Source organism: Amblyomma mixtum, chromosome 10, assembly GCF_055824585.1.
Source record: "Amblyomma mixtum isolate Tamu chromosome 10, ASM5582458v1, whole genome shotgun sequence".
In the NCBI taxonomy this organism is placed as follows: domain Eukaryota; kingdom Metazoa; phylum Arthropoda; class Arachnida; order Ixodida; family Ixodidae; genus Amblyomma; species Amblyomma mixtum.
This window is the reverse complement of record NC_143021.1, coordinates 147,458,053-147,475,740: the sequence shown is the minus strand read 5'-3', so window position 1 is coordinate 147,475,740 and position 17,688 is coordinate 147,458,053. Positions and strand designations below refer to the sequence as shown.

Here is a 17,688-nt window from a genome sequence, read left to right as displayed (position 1 = left end):
GAGGATGCAGCCCTGGGGGTACGCCAGTTTCTTGGATAAAAGTGTTGGAGAAGGTTGCGCCTAGGTGGACTCTGAACGTACGGTTGCTTAGGAAGTCGCTCAAACAGCCCAGCATCCTGCCGCGGATAACTAGGTCCGCTAAGTCAATCAATCAATCAATCATTTTTTATTCAAGACAATAATACAAAACTATTGTCTTGGGGGACGTGACAAAAGGCGGAAAAGTGCCTGACGAGGTCACGCCACCCTGTGGCAAGCAGCGGTTTGACACTCATGCAGAGTTTCAACAGAGTTTACATGCAGAGAAATGTCTTAGATGAAACTGTATCCCCCAACCCCCTTATTATATTTTTTTTACAGTGCAAGGATATGTACAGTAAACGGAGTACAAGAATAAGTGCAGCAACTTCTACTAGCAATGCATGTTAACAAAACACTTCCAAACATAAAATACATGTAAACTATCGAACTTGAAGCACATGGAACATAAAATTGAAAACAAGAAGAAAAACATGAACATAACACACTAGTCTTCCTTTAAGAATAATCCCTTCAATGTTTTCTTAAACCTGCTTAATGAAAGATTTTCGGTTAATAGGGCATGAATGACGGGATAGCTGTTTAATAAATCTGCTATCTGACAGCTTAATCTTTGATGTCCATAGTTTGTTCGAGCTCGGGGCTTGACTATGATGCTCTTTCTTAAATCGTACACACTTCTTTTCTCCTGGTATTTTGTTTCAAAGGTAGATTTATCCAACCGGTATTGGCGGTAAACTTCCAGGCTTAGTCTGTATTTGTAGAACTGAGGCATTTGGAGTATTCCATGCGATCTATAGTAGGGCGCACAACTAGAGGACAGCTCTAAGTTACTGATAGCGCGTATTGCTCTTTTTTGTATTGATAGTAGGGAATCTAAATTTGTTTTCGTCGTGGTTTGCCACACAAGAGAGCAATAGCTAAAACGTGAATGTATAAGGGAATAGTACACCAGTCGTTTGATAGAAGCTGGGAGGTAACACCTCAGTCTGTTTAAGATGCCTAAGGCACGAGAGAGATCAGTTCTAAGTGTGTGGATGTGAGCATTCCATAAGAGATTTTCGTGGAATGTCACACCTAGAAATCTGGTAGTAGAAGACTGTTGTATGTCCAGGCCATTAAATTTTAAACATGGAATTGAATACATTTCAGTACCTTTGGAGCGAAAGAGTACATACTTTGTTTTGTTTATGCTTAATGCGAGCCGGTTACTTCCCAGCCATGAGGTTAAGCCCAACATCCAATTGTTTGCCTCCCTGAACAGCACATCTAAATCCCTACCCGAAAAGAACACGTTGGTGTCGTCCGCATATAAAACCAAATTCGAGGCACCCGGTATATTTACAATATCATTGATATAGATGAGAAATAAGACTGGCCCTAGGATGGACCCTTGTGGTACACCATACAACAGAGTGTTTGTCTCTGAGCATACACCATTGATGACAGTATACTGCTCACGTGAAGTTAAATAACTCATGAGGAGAGTACCAGCTATACCCCTGACACCGTAATGCTGAAGCTTTTTTATTAGTATATCATGTTGTACACTGTCGAACGCTTTTATAAAATCGAGGAATATACCCAGAGTCAGTGCCTTGTTTTCGATATTGTGCAGAATTTCATCTTTTATTCCAAGTAGTGCTGTTTCTGGCGATTTGTTTTTCTGGAAGCCGAACTGTTGCCTGACGATAATATTTTCCGAGGTTAGAAATCCAACAAGCCTTTTGTTTATGATATGCTCAGCTATTTTCGAAAATACAGAAAGCACAGAGATCGGCCTGTAATTGTTCACGTCATCGAAAGAGCCTCCCTTATGTATAGCCGTCACACGAGCAAGTTTCATTTTGGCTGGGAAGACTCCCTTTTCCATTATAAGATTGCAGATGTGTGCAATAGGAGTACTAACTATTTGACTCACAGCCTTCAGTGGTTTTGGTCTGATCTCATCAGTGCCAGATGCACAACCGTCTTTTAGAGACATAATTATATCTTGCACCTCGCTGAAATCAGTGGGGGACAAAAATATTGTATTCGGATTGCTTGCAGTGACATAATTTTCCCAAGGTGTAGAAGAAGGTGCATTTGTTGCGTCGGCTAAAGGAGCACCAGCAGCAAGAAAATGCTCATTAAACAGGTTTGCAACCTCTGCTTCAGACAGATCGGCATTCCGAAAGTTCACTTTTTTTGTTTCTGCATTCTTATAGATTAACTCTCTCATGGTTTGCCATACCAGTCGTGTATTACCGTTCACCTGTGTAAATTTATTTGTGTAGTATTCGAGCTTTGCTTTCTTTAAGTCTGAATTTAGCAGATTTCGTACTTTCTTGAATGCATGAAAGTCACTTGCATCTTTTGTTTGCAAGAATGTTTGGAAAAGTCTGTTTTTCTGTTTGATTCTTTGAAACAGTTCACGAGAAATCCAGGGCTTTCGTACTTTTTTGTTCTTTTTTCGGGGCTTGAGGGGAAAACATGTGTTATAAGCAGATACAAAGCATGGAAGGAAAGCGTCGTAAGCGGCATCGGGGTTCGAGAGCTCCAAAATTATGTTCCAGTCAACATTTGTCAGCATGTCCCTAAACTTGTTAACATTGTACTCGGAGTAATCTCTAATTAATACTTTGTGTTCGGTACCGACTGTGTGTTGGCAGGGTAACACACAATATATTGGCAAATGATCGCTTAAACTGCAGACCAGGGTGCCTGATTTTACATTCTCGCGAGGGAAACTTGTAACGCACAGATCAAGAATACTTTGGGAACTTGGTGTAATTCTTGTCGGTGTGGTGATTACGTTGGAGCAACCATAAGACTCGTATAACTCTTTGAATTGTAAGTAGGCTTGATTGTCAAGGGAAGCATTCAGGTTGAAATCACCCACAAGAACGCTTTCAGACTTCAGCTGAACACTGAATTCAAGTATCTTTTCAGTAAACTTCATAAAGTCACTGAGAACACCTGATGGAGGACGGTACATGACAGAGAAAATCATACCACGACACTGTATAACTATGCATTCATAATTATCGCCAATTATCTTGAACTCCGGAAGTACCTTATAATTAAGCTTTGATCGGATGTATACAGCGATACCACCACCACGCCTCCTACAGCGACATGCAGATACAACATCATATCCGGAAAGTGAAAAACACTCGTCATCACATGAGAACCAGGTCTCTGTAAAACAAATGATGTCATAGGAATGATTCGGTTCCGACAAAAAAGAAATTACTTCATCATACTTGTTGCGTAAACTCCTGGCATTAAGATGAAAAACTGAAAGTGTGGGCAGGTTTTTCATTGCGGAAGAAAAATTTCAAAGAAAAACAAACTTGCCAAGAATAGTCACTGCAGATCATCAAGATCCTGAACCGTGCGAATCACCACAGCATTATCACCGCTCTTCTTTCGAACTAGCACTTTTCCGTTCGTGTGCCATACGAAAGCGTAGCCTGCGTTCTTCGCCCATTCCTTCGTTTTTGTCAGAAGACTACGGGAAAGCCTTGTCATGTTTTCGCACATAAACATCTCACCAGGTTCATTCCTTAGTGTCTGTCTCTTTGCCAGCCAGGCGTCACGATGTTCATGACTGACGAAGCGAGCAATGATGCCCCGTGTTCTGCCTTGTTTCGCTGGAAGCCGATGTAGTGCGGTGATATCTTGCTTAGTTAGTGGCTGAATGTCCAGTGTAGGGGCTAATTCATTTATTTTTTCGAGCAAGTTCTCGTTTTCAGTTTCAGGAATGCCGTGAAATTCAATGTTGTTGCGACGGCTACGCCACTCCAGGTTATCTACATCTTGCATTATCTGTTGCAATTCACTGGAAGAGTCGGCCTTTTCTATCCGATCCATGCGTTCGGCCAGTTTTTTTGTCGCTTGCTCTTGAATTTGAAGACGATCCTGAAATTCATCGAACTTGTCTGACAGGAACTTCACGCTGGAGTCAAGTGCGTCTACCAGTTTAGGGAGAGCTAGGAGAGTATCGAGTTTGGTCTGAATTGCTAGCAAGTGCGCTGCTAAGTCGCTGTCTAAGTTGGGGCTCTCCGAGTCATCGCTTCGTGAACCCTTGCTACACCGGTCACACTTCCAAGATTTCCTGAAAGAACCGCGTTTGGCATTCCATGTTTCGTCACTTATACCAGAACATGCACCCAGATGAAAAGTAAATTGGCATTCTGAACAGGTCATATGCGGCCCGTTGTCGGGAACCCGCGATCGGCACGCACAACAACGCGACATGGTTAAAACCGTGGCAAAGCAGAAAAAAATAACAAGAGGTCTTTGGCAGCAGCGGCATAGGCGGTGATAAAACAACGAAAAGAAAAAAAGCAGTACAGAAGAATATCAACCAACCTGTAAATGCACAGAGGAGAGGCTCAGATGCCGTGCATGAGGGTTGATGCCGCCACTGCCAAATGACGAACGACGCCCCTCGCGGGACTTGTTGCCGGTTGTCGCTGTCGGCGCTGGTGCAATGGCGATGGGTGTTCCCGGGTTTGACCGAGCCGTCTCGAATAGGTCCACAGCAATTTCAGGCCGATGTGGCCGCGTGTGAAAGTGTGAAGTCGGTGGAATCAGTGCGTTGCCGCAAATTGCTGTCCTTCAGGTTCCAGAACACCGGGTCGGGGAAAACTGTAAATGCACAGAGGAGAGGCTCAGATGCCGTGCATGAGGGTTGATGCCGCCACTGCCAAATGACGAACGACGCCCCTCGCGGGACTTGTTGCCGGTTGTCGCTGTCGGCGCTGGTGCAATGGCAATGGGTGTTCCCGGGTTTGACCGAGCCGTCTCGAATAGGTCCACAGCAATTTCAGGCCGATGTGGCCGCGTGTGAAAGTGTGAAGTCGGTGGAATCAGTGCGTTGCCGCAAATTGCTGTCCTTCAGGTTCCAGAACACCGGGTCGGGGAAAACTGTAAATGCACAGAGGAGAGGCTCAGATGCCGTGCATGAGGGTTGATGCCGCCACTGCCAAATGACGAACGACGCCCCTCGCGGGACTTGTTGCCGGTTGTCGCTGTCGGCGCTGGTGCAATGGCGATGGGTGTTCCCGGGTTTGAACGAGCCGTCTCGAATAGGTCCACAGCAATTTCAGGCCGATGTGGCCGCGTGTGAAAGTGTGAAGTCGGTGGAATCAGTGCGTTGCCGCAAATTTCTGTCCTTCAGGTTCCAGAACACCGGGTCGGGGAAAACTGTAAATACACAGAGGAGAGGCTCAGATGCCGTGCATGAGGGTTGATGCCGTGCATGAGGGTTGATGAGGGTTGATGACGGAGGATACCGAACCTCCACGTGGTATCGTAAGCCTTCTCCAGGTCGAAGAAGACCCCGATGCAGTGTTGGTTGTGGATGAACGCTTCCCAGACTGTGTTCTCGAAGCGAACAAGGTGATCGGTTCTGGAACATGTCTTTTTAAACCCGCATTGGTGTATATCTAACAGTTACCGGGACTGAAGTATGAAGGCTAGTCTGATGTTTAGAATGCTTTCGAATGATTTTGCTATACAGCTAGTGAGTGCTATTGGTCTGTAACTGGTGGGACTAGTTGGTGGTTTGCGAGGTTTTAGGAAGGGTACTATGATGGCTTCTTTCCATGCATGGTGGAGCATGGGGGATTTCTCCATTCATCCATATTTTATTGGAAAATTTTAGGAGAGCCTCTATGGCATTCTCAGAGAGGTGGGCAAGCATGGCATAATGTGTATTGCCTGGGCCAGATGCTGTCCTTTTACCGGATTTTATTACTGTGTTTACTTCCTGCATTGTAATAAGCTGATTGTAGTCTTCATGTATGCATGTCCCGAAGGGAAGTTTTTGTTTTTCTACTATTGTTTTTGCTTTTGAAATGTATGTGTGTAGTTGGATGTGCTTGAAACTGTGGAAAAATGCTCACCCAATATGTTGGCCTGCTCTTCTAGTGTTGTTTGAGTACCGGGTGTTGTTAGCATTGGAAATGTGAAAGGAGTAAAATTCCCTCTGAATTTCCGCATCTGCTCCCACATTTTCTTTGATGATATTGCGCTGTTTATGGAGGATATGTACTGTTGCCATGATGCCCTTTCTGCATTGCGTCTAATACATCGTGCTTTGGCTCTAGCCCTTTTGAAGATGAGCAAGTTTCCTGCAGTGGGATATCTGCGAAGGTTGCCCCTAGCCTTGTTTTGCTGCTTTCTGGCAAATGTGCATTCATTTGATCACCAAACTTTATGTGTTTTTCGTGCAATTTCAGACGTTTGGGGAATTGCTTCTATTGCTGCAGATGTTAAGGATGTCACAAATATTTCATTTATTTCTTCTATCGTAAGGGTTTCGGCATATTCTTTTTCTACTGTGGCCTTCGTTCTGCAAAGTGCCCAATCGGCGAGGTGAGTTTTCCATCGCCGTGGCTTCGTAGGGAGTATGAATGTAGATGATGTTAGGTTTAAAACCGGAGGTAAGTGATCACTTCCTCGGGCGTCGTCTAAAACACCCCATAAAAAATCATTAAAAACAGATGGTGATGTAAATGCTAAATCGAGGCAGGTCATTTTTCCAGAGCTGGGGCAGCAGTACGTGGCTTTTCCCGTATTCATTAAACATATGCTATTCGAAAGAATAATATCCTCGATGAGCTGACCCCTGGAATCAGTATGCTCACTTCCCCAGAATGAGGAGTGTGCGTTAATATCCACTATTATCACATATGGCTCTGGCAACTGTTCCAGGAGTTCTTCTAGGTCATGCATGGCTATTGTGTTGTGTGGTGGTATGTACACAGAGCATACTGTTATTGTTTTATGGCTAATGATGTTTACTGCGACCGCTTCTAAGTTCGTCTTTAATGATACCTCTCTTTGAGGGACATCGCTTTGCATAATGATAGCGACGCCTCCTGAGAGTCGGCTAGCCTGTACTCGGTCTTTCCGGAAAATATTATATTTTTTTAAGATGTTTGTGTGCTGTGGCCCAAGGTTGGTTCTTGCAAACACACAGCTGTAGGTGCCATTGTTTTGATCATATCGGTTATGTCTGTGTAGTTTCTGTGTAGACCTCTACAGTTCCATTGTATTAGATAAGCCATTGTGATAAGCTGGGGATTGGTGGGGAAAGTTACTTATTCTCAGCAGCAGTGATTCGTGGCTTTCCCTTTTTCGTGGCGCCGGATTTCCGCGGAGACGCCGGGGATGCGTGTGTTTTAGATGTCGGCGGACTTTCGCTGACATCCATATCCTCCACGGTGGACGTGGAGGATGCTTCTTTTTTGCGATGGCCCGTGGCCTTCGCATTCGTCTTTTTTGTTAGCACCACTGAACAAGGCCCTGCTCCAGGGGCAGAGTCTTTTGGACCAGCAGTTGCTTTCTTAGAGGGGTGGGGCGAGAGGTCTAGTTCAGCAGAGCTGCTCTGGGCGTCTGTCGCCGAGGATGCCGCTGCTGAAAGTGGGGCCTGAGGGCCTCCGGCAAGGATCGCGTGGTCTTCTCGCGAAATTTTCAGCCCTGTGAACTGTACCACCGACTTCTGTGGTGGGGACTTGGTTGTCGATGCCAGGTCCACCGGATCGACCTGTGTGCCGACAGAAACTGAAGGCGGCGGCGGTCCCCGCGTCACCGCTTCAAAGTATGTCCCTTTCTGTTGGAAAGAGACGCGTTTTTTAGCCTCAAGGTAGGACAGGTTTTCTGTGGTCTTCAAAGTTATAATTTGTTTTTCTGTTTTCCAGACTGGGCACGACCTGAAGTACGCGCAATGTGCGCCATTGCAGTTGACGCATTTTGGTGTGCGTTCGTATCTTTCCTCTGTATGTGCGTCTTCTGCGCATGTGACACAAGTGGGTTTACCCCGGCAAGCCAACATGCTGTGTCCAAAGCGCTGGCACTTGAAACATCGTCTCGGATTTGGTATGTATGGGCGGACTTTGCAATGGAGGTATGCGGCGTGGATGGAGTCAGGCAGAGTTGTGCCATTGAAAGTTAGAACAATGTGTTTTGTCTTGATTTCTGCATTGTTCCTCCGGATGGTTATTCTTCGGGCTGCTATTACTCCTTGTTGAACTAGTTCTTCCATTTCCGCATCGGTACTCTGCAGGAGTTCATATTCAGATATGACGCCCTTCGAGTGGTTCAGGGTGCGGTGCGGAGTTACCTGTACGCTCATTTCTCCAAGATTCTGTACTTACATCAGTTTGATACTTTGTTCTTTTGTGTTTACTTCTACAAGGAGATCTCCGGTTTGCTGATTTTTGCTTTGTAGTCTTTGCCTACACGGCGTTTTAGAGCGTTGGCGATGACATATGCAGACAGGTTGGCTACCGGTTCATCAGTGTTTGAGTGAACCATAAAAAACTTCGCAAACGTTTCTGGCTTCTGTGGATTCAATTTCTTCACATCGGTGCGACCCCTTTTTGGGGCCGATCAGATTTTCCAGCAGATTTATCCATACGGCATGTACTGACTAAGGGTTCCTGATACTTTTTCGCCTCTGATTCACCCTTATACACAGAGGAAGGTACCGGGACTCCCCGCCTGGTAGACAGACGAGGAGCCCATCGGCCTAGGATTGACCACTTCCTCGACCACCACCGTTCATGGTTTCTTCCCTCCACCTCTCAACCTATCGCCACAGTACGGATGACAGCTTCGGTATGGGGGCTCAGGGTCCGTGGTGGCGCCAAGCAACAACACCTCGTTACACAAGGTGCCCCTGCGGGGTGTGGTGGCTAATGTCGTGAGGATATGGTCATGGCTTATTGTGTGGAAAGCCTTGTGAATATCCAGGGCCAGTATGGCTCGCGTACTAGCTGTACGGCGCTTGGTGCAAAAGAGGGACTCTTTAAGGGCAAGAAGTACATCTTGCGCCGAGATGTTTGGGCGGAAGCCGAAATGAACGTTGGAGAGAAAGCCCGTTGTTTCTAGAAACGGTTGCAGGCGATTGAGAATGACATGCTCGAAGAGCTTGCCGACACAGCTGGTTTAGGAGATGGGGCGCAAATTTTGAAGGGTGAGAGGTTTACCCGGTTTGGGTATAAATCGCATGTTGGCATGGGTCCAGGCTGATGGGAGCGTCCCAGTTTGCCAGTGGTTATTAAAGAGCTCCGTGAGTTCCTGCAGGGAGACTTCGTCCAGACTCAGTAGTGCCTTGTAGTAGTAGTATGTTTATTTGGCCATATTATGTACAATATGTCCTCGAGGTCAGGCTAAAGGAGGTAGACCAAGCATGCCTCCTGACAAGGCCTACACCCCGATCAACACATCATGGAAAGGGAGGCCGAATGGACAAAAGATAAAAAACAATGAGCAAACATGATCACAACAAAAAATAGCTAATTATAGACAATAATAAATATCAATGAACAATAAACAAAACATTTCATAATATGCACATTAAAAAAAAAGAAGACAAACACACACTCAAAAAAACTAAATATACAGAATTAGCTGAAGTTGAACCGGGGGGGGGAGGGGGAAGAATTGTCAGTTTTTTCTCAAATACAGACACATTATAACTTTCTAAAGCAATCTGAATAAGAGACTGGTAGGCATTACACAATGTTGTAATTTGATAATCGGTTGTTTGTTTACCATAATTTGTTCTGGGTCTTGCAGTAGGTGGGGCAACGGAACGTAGACCATACGCAACGTTTCTTGAATTACAAGTATTAGAAAAAGAGCTAAAGTCACGCTTGACTTTATAAAAAATGTGAAGAGCCAAACTAAAATTGTATGAATGAAACAAATTGCGAACATGAAATGCTTCGAAATGATTTGCTTCAACAGATGAACTTGAACTTGTTAAACGTAGAGCTTTTTTCTGGAGAGAAAGCAATTTGTATGAATCAGTTTTGTTGCATGTGCCCCACACTAGGTTGCAATACACCAGGTGAGAATGAACAAGGGCCAAATATAACTGTTTTTTAACTTGTAGTGGGAGGAGATGTCTAACACGATAAATAACATAAATAGGTCTGGTGTACTTAGTCTAAGGTAGTTTATATGATCAGTCCAACCCAAATCGCTGCGAAAAAACACACCAAGGAGCCGGCAACTATGAACTTGCTCGATGTTAAAGTCATTAAAAAATAGTTTAATGTGATGATCTAATTGTTTGTTTTTTGGATGGAAGAGCATCAACTTTGATTGTTTACGTTTAATTGAAGTTGATTAACACAGAGCCAAACCGCTAACTCCACAAGCCAGGCATCACATTGGTGTTCAAGTACTTGGAGACTGGAGCCGGAAAAAAGGACATTAGTATCGTCGGCATACATCATGATATTAGGAGTTAATGGAATGTTTACAATCTCATTAATATAGAGAATAAATAAAAGTGATCCCAAAATTGAACCCTGCGGGACACCGAATTTTATCATACAAAACTAGATTTTACATCATGAATCTGAGTGTACTGTATCCGTGCCGTTAGATAACTTTCCAAAAGTGAATTCGCCATTCCACGGGTCTCGTATGTCTTTAATTTATGGAGCAGTATTGTACGTCGCACAGAATCGAAAGCTTTGCGCAGATCAAGAAAAATTCCAACAGAAAAAAGCTTAGTTCCAAAATTGTTAATTGTAGAGTTCTTAATATCTAACAGAGCAGATTCTGTTGATTTACCGGCCTGAAAGCCATATTGTTGGGGACAGATAAGATGTTTAGCTTGTAAGAAATTGATTAGTCGCCTGTAGAGTACACGCTCGACTAACTTCGAAGACAGAGGCAATACCGAAATAGGACGGTAATTATTTGGGTCATTTTTGTTGCCTCCTTTCAATAAAACGGTAACACGCGCGAGTTTCAATTTGCTAGGGAATACACCAGAAAGTAGCATTCTGTTACAAATATGCGGAAGAGGGCCAGCAATAATATTTACAGCACATTTGATAGGAAAAGCAGCAACTTCGTCATCTCCAGGTGAGCAGGTGTTCCTAAAAGAATTAATGATAGAAAAAACTTCATCCACTGAAGTAGGGGAAAAAAATATAGATTCAGTTTGCAAGAGGGTAAGTGTGAGTCTAAAGTCCGAGTTGAATGACAGCTAGCCGGATGGCCTTGTACGTTATGCCATCCGGCCCCGGCGCCGTAGAGCGGCGAATACTAAAGAGTGCTCGGCGGACTTCGTTTAAGGTTATGTAGGCGTCAAGTTCTGGGTTAGGTGGAGGTAGATTGGGTGGATCTGCTGACTGAAGGGGTGTGGGTATGTAAGTGTGCCGTAGTTGGCCAATTACGTCGGTGCCCTTTTGGAGCTCTAGTTGTATTAGATGTTGTGTGTTTACTTGTGTCTGAGATTTAGTCGTTGTGGGATCTAAGAAAGCGCGAAGTAGGGACGACGTGCGTTTTGTGCTTAATGTACCCTTGAGATCGTTACAAAAGGTTGCCCAGTTTGCGCGGGCTAGCGTGTTCGCGTATTCTTCTGCCTCGCGAGTGAGAGCGGCTATGCGGAGTCTCAATTTACGATTGTGTCGCTGGTGACGCCAGCGCTTGAGAAGTCCCGGTCGGGCCTCCCATAGATGAGCCAGATGCGGATCAACCTGCGGTGCCTTAGGGGTATTTTAATGCTTTTGCTGTTCGCCTGGATGGCCTGCACCAGACGGTCTGTCCAATCAGTGACATTACGGGGTTCCGTAGAATCAGCTGCCAAGTATAAGCGCAATTTGTCCCAGTCAGTGAGAAGCTGCGAACGAAGGGTTGAAAATCTTGGAATCATAAGCAATAATAGTGGAGACTGGAAAGTGGTCACTTCCAAGGCTGTCTTGGAGCACCGTGTGAGACTTAACGATTATGTTCGGTGTAGCCCATGTGAGATCGGGTGTGGTGTCGCGGGTGACAGTTGTGCCAATTCGAGCGGGTACGGTGGGGTTTGTGATCAGGCTGAGCTTGTAATCAGCCATTGCGGCAGAAATGAGGTTACCTTTGGGGGTATCCGAGGTGTATCCCCAGTGCGTGTGACGTGCATTAAAATCACCCACCACAAGGAGCTTTGAGGAACGAAAGGAGCCCAGGATGCCCGGAATAACACTGCCTTTATCTTTAGGATTGCTGTATATGTTTAGAATAGTGAGGCCATATGTGTGTCCCGGTGAGCTGAGCTCTGTTGCGGTATATTGAGTGCCCTTGCTGTCGGGCGTGTTTGTCGGTGTGCGGTCTAGCACCGCATGGATTCGAGTGTCAGGATTGCCGTACGTGGTGTAAGGGCTGCCGTGTGATAACCGCGGATATGAATGCTATTTGTTTCCGTCTCTTCCAGAGCAATGACATGGGGGGGGGGGGGATTTGGGGAGTTTGCGATATATGCGGCTAGTTGTGTTTGTTTTCGGCGTATGCTGCGACAGTTCCATTGCCATATAATTGTTTCTGTTGGTGTAGTAGTTTGGCGTCGCCGCCGGCCTTTTCGCGTGCTATTGTTCTGCGCCATGTTGCTGGTCTGGAGATATTGGATGAGGACAAACAGCGGGTTAAACTGCGCGCTGCTTGCGAGGCAATTCCTGATGAGGTGCAAGTTCGAAAAGCTTGTTGATGCCGGCTTCATGTTTTTCCAAGCGTGTGTTAATCGTGGCTTCTATCCTGTCAGTCATGGTCTTTATCAACTGTGCCTGGGCTAGTATGAGCTGTTGCTGCATCGCTCCGAGTTGTTCAGCAGCTATAATGTTGATTATCCTAGTGATTTCTGAGCAAAATTCAGCGGAACGTATGTACTGTCTTACCGCCTCTTGAGGTGTAATGGGGGGGGGGGGGGCAGCGGTTGGATAAGAGGTAGGAGTGGAGGCTGCTTGGACGGACAACTCACCCTTTTCAGCAGGGCCGGCTCCTTTCTCGGGTGTAGCGTTCGGGAGTGACTGCGTCTCCTGGCTTCCTGGATGTGGGCTGCGGAATCACTGGCTTTCGATGTGCAGGCCCGTGGCTCGGTGCCGTCTATCTTGGTACCACTGGGCCCCCGAAGAGGTTGAAGTTGTGCGAAATCGCGTTCCATATTCTTATGTCCGGTGTTCACGGAGTAAACTGTGTGCTTTTGCGTGTGGTTTTTCCTATCTTGTTAGTCCGATGGTTCTGGGCTCTCGGTCTCCATGGCCTGCTCCAGAGGTGTCTGGGCAGCCGTGGTGGCCACTGACTTTTCCTTCGTCAGTGGTGCGAGGGGTGGCCATTGTACTGTGTTTCGGTGCCAAGGTTTCTTTGGATGGACGGTGAGTGCCTTGTTTGGAGCGTTGTTCTGATTCCCTTTCGTGGACAGTGTTGTGCTGCTGCTCTATCCTTGCGATTCTCCCGGCCGGTCGACTTGGGTTTGGTTCAATTTGGGCCGATGCTCATTCCCGGGTCGATGTTCAGTCTTGTTCTCGTGCTTAGTCTCGTTCTTCTGCGCCGTCTTTTGCTTCTGCTCAGTCCGTTGGTTTTTCTGCACATCTAGAGGAGTGCGCTGTGCAGCAACGTCTCCATAAGGATGGCGCCGGTTTACGGCTTCATCAGTTTTGCTTGTCTTTGCCCCTCTTTTGGTGTAGATCTTCTGTCTTGCCGGGCATTTCGTGTCAATAGTGGAGTGGTTCGATGTGTCGCAGACGATGCAGTACTTTTTGCAATCGACATGTCCGGGTGGAGGATTGCGTACATGTCGATGATCATTCGTGGAATTAATATTAAACACAAAGGCATGAGGGAGGCAGACACGCCACGTCTCGTTAAAGCCTTCTGTATCAGCAAACTCATTTATATTCTCCCCTATCTGTAACTCACGCGGACAGAGGAGGAGCAGATAGATAGAATGATGTGGGGTATATATAAGGCTGCCCTCCACCTACCGAATTCAACCCCCCCCAGCAAATTCCTCAAACTAGGTGTACATAGCACCCTGGCAGAACTAATTGAAGCTCACCTCATGGCGCAAAACTATCGCCTATCTCGAACACCTACTGGAGAGAATCTTCTGAAAAGATTCAAAATCATCCTCGACGACCAAATTTCGAATCAGCATTACATTTCTCTAGACCTTGAAAAAAATCATTATCTTCCACCTCTGCCCAGAAACACCCATTTTGAGCATGACAAAGATCGTCGCACAGCCCGGGCAACAGCCCTAGATAAGCACTGCGTTAGTGATCGAACAGTCACATACTTAGATGGTTCAGAATATACTACCACCTCAGCCTTTGTCATCACGGTACTTAACCACGATCATAATAATTGCTCAGCTCTAACTCTCCATCGCGTTCAACATCCCATCGAGGCTGAAGAAGCAGCTATAGTCCTGGTCATTACTCAAAAAGTGCGAAATACATATTCTTGGATTATAAGTCAGCCATGTGACATTTCGCCAAACAACGGGTTTACACCCCACCACATCGTGTTCTGAACAGTGTTTTACCACCGAGTCGGCTCATAACACTCATGTGTGCTCCTGCGCATTGCGGACTCCCGGAGAATACGGCTGCACACAATCACGCCCGAGGACTCGTCGACAGGGTGGTGGACTGCCTCCTCTCGTTCCGCAGTGCTAGGGAACGCATGATGACGTACCATGAAGTCGCACTTCACTACCGGGGTTCCCGACTAGTTTACTCCCCTTCCCATCAATCGCTAAATAAGGCCGAGCAAGTCGTTTGGCGACGGATTCAGGCAGGCATTTTTGCGAACCCTTACCTGTATTCCCTCATGCACCCGAAGGACTATCATCCGTCCTGAAAATTTTGCCAACACCCTAAGACGGATGTTTATTACATACCTACGGCTTGCCCTAATACTCCAACTCTCCCTTTTATGAGACTCGACGAGAGGGAGAGATGGGAGGCCGTGCTGCACAGCTCACAGCCGGAAGTTCAGCTCCGGCTGGGGACCTGGGCCACAGAGGTCGCCAGGGCCCATGGGCTCCTGGCCACCTAGCGGGACCGCGAGGGCCCATCTGTTCCTGCAACCCCCTTATCCCTATGCCCACCCTCACTGGCTTCCCTTTAAGGGTTGCTTAATAAAAAACAAGCCATCGCCGTAGGCCGGGCTGCCAGCGTCATGAGCCTCCGGGATATGAACGTTTAAGTGCAGTGGGGCTGTGCGGGGGCCCAAGGACCTACGTGTCGCAATCTCCCCAGTTTCAAATAAAGTTTTTACCACCACCGTCTCCTCCTCCTCGAGATATCCAGGCTTAACCTTAGCTAAGCCACAGGCAATTTTTTTTTTGTAATTCAGTAGAAAAAAGAATTGGGTTTCCTCTTGATGGCGGATATTTTCAGAGAAATTAGCAGAAGAAAAAAGGACGGAGAATGTTTACAACACATGATTCAAAGCGAAAGCACGGGCTTATTTTTTGGAAACTTCTTTTATTGATTTCAATCAATCAATCAATCAATCAATCAATCAATCAATCAATCAGTTTTATTTTTTATTATTTATTACATATTTTTACATATACCTGCAGCGCCCGACAACATTATTGCAGGGGGGGACACAATAATTTCGGCTCATTTGTTCGACAGTGCACATGATAACAGAAATACAATCACATAACTGATAGATGAGGAAAAGCATGCACTGAAGGAAGACAACCACGCTCCGCAAATACAATGACACTAATGAAATGAAAAAGACACGCGCAAGACAACTGCGCGCCACGTCACACATCAGATAAGAATGCTCGAAATTGACCTTCCGTGCAGCACTCAGTGACGTCGGCTGGTAGCCTGTTCCACTCATTGATCGTCCGTGGAAATAACGAGGTTTTGTAAATATCTGTGCGACGTTTAGTCCCTCGGATCTTCCACTGATAATCAACTCGTCTAGAAAAAAAGCGAGGTTGATGCAGATGTCGGTCTTTGTCAATGCTCAGCTTTCCAAAATACGAGGAGGGACCCAAAAAAAACGGATTTTTTGTATAAAAATTTTGTTTATTAACTCTTGCAAAAAATTCCTTCAGTCACCTTCAAAGTACTCTCTATGAAATGCAATGCACTTATCAAGTCTTTTTTCCCACTGTTTGAAGCATCTCTGGAACTCTTCAACGTTGATATCGTCCAGTGCCCTTTGCGAAGCTGTTTGTACAGCCTCCACATCACCAAAACGCTTCCCTTTTAGACTTTTCTTCATTCACGGAAAGAGAAAAAAGTCGCACGGGGCTAGGTCTGGTGAATATGGAGGGTGGGGAACGACAGTCCATCCCCGACAGGCCAAATAGTGGGTTACTCGTAAGGCTGTGTGTGCGGGGGCGCTGTCGTGATGAAGGAACCAGTCACTTGATCGCCAAAGTTCCGGGCGTTTCCTCCGCACATCCTCTCGCAGGCGACTTAAAACTTCCAAATAAAAGTGCAGGTTAACAGTCTGGCCAGGGGAACAAATTCTTGGTGCACAATTCCGCGAACATCAAAAAAGACAAGGATCATTGTCTTCGCATTCGACTTCAACTGTCTTGCTTTTTTTGGTCTCGGAGAGTTGGGAGACTTCCACTGGCTTGACGCTTGCTTAGTTTCTGGGTCATATCCGTAACACCAACTCTCATCACCTGAAAATGACTTTGGTCAAGAAGTTTGGATCACTTTCAATCTATTTTTTTTTAAATCCCGGCTCAAATTCAATCGAATGTTCTTTTGATCTTGTGAGAGAATGCGAGGAACAAATTTAGCGGAAACACGCCTCATTTGCAACGGCTTAGTCAAAATTCGCTGACACGAGCTCCAACTCACACCTGTCTCTTCTGAAATTTGGTCGATCGTAGAACGACGATCTTCGTTCATTTTCGACGGATTTTTTCAAAGTTTTCTTCGTTTCGAGACGTTGAAGGACGCCCAGAACGAGCATGGTCTTCAATATTCATCTCACCACGTTTGAAGCGCCCAAACCACTCCAAAACTTGTGTGCTGCTCATAGCATCCTCTTTAAAAGCCTTTTGCAACATTTGGTAAGCTTCTGTTGCTGATTTTTCAAGTAGGAAACAAAACTTCAAACAAACTCTTTGTTCTTTTAAATTTGCCATAAAGATTTCGCAGGCGGAACAAAATCACTGCAAGCGAAACACAACACTACGCTCAAATGTTTACTTACAAACTTATGTCGTCTGCACAGCTGTTTCGTGAAGGTCTCTACTAACCCCGTCTAGCGGTAAAACTCTCTCCTACGTCTACGAATGGCAGCGCGCTCTCAGTTCGGTTTCTTTTGGGTTCCCCCTCGTAGATGCGATGCATGATTTGCAATCTCAAATGTTTCCTACGGTTAGCTAAAGATCCCCAGCCAAAGTGGCTTTTAAGAGACGTGACACTAGTAGAGAAACTGTAATTATTGGACACAAATCTCGAAGCATTATTTTGTACGCGCTCGAGCATATCACATAAGTAAGCAAACTGGGGGTTCCATACAGGGCAGGCATATTCAAGAATTGGTCGGATGTAATTGAAATACAAGAGTCGTTTGACATTAGACGGTGCCTTATTGAAATTTCTTTTTAAGAAATTAAGCATTTTGCAGAGTTTTGATGTAGTGTACTCAGCTTGCCTCGTCCATGTTAGGTTAGATGTAAAATAAACGCCGAGGTACTTATATTCAAGTGCTTTTTGCAAGGCAACATTATGTAGTGAGTAATTTGTTTGTAATGGGGAACGCTTTCGAGTGAAAGAGACAAATTGGCATTTTGTGGCGTTCAAAGACATTTGCCATTTTGAGCACCAGGACTGGATGGAATGCAAGTTTCGCTGTAGTTTTAACGCATCAGAGGAA

General features: G+C 45.7%; 1 protein-coding gene across 1 annotated transcript; it reads right to left on the bottom strand.

Moving 5' to 3' along the window:
* Positions 1-2,799: 2,799 nt before the first annotated feature.
* On the bottom strand, positions 2,800-13,875 carry LOC149327260 (uncharacterized). The gene is made up of 2 exons (XM_089564829.1): positions 13,871-13,875; positions 2,800-4,138 (listed from the first exon to the last, which is right to left on the bottom strand). The coding sequence occupies exons 1-2, from the start codon at positions 13,873-13,875 to the stop codon at positions 3,388-3,390; spliced, it is 756 nt and encodes a 251-aa protein (XP_089420955.1). The 3' UTR covers positions 2,800-3,387.
* Between the last annotated feature and the right edge of the window lie 3,813 nt (positions 13,876-17,688).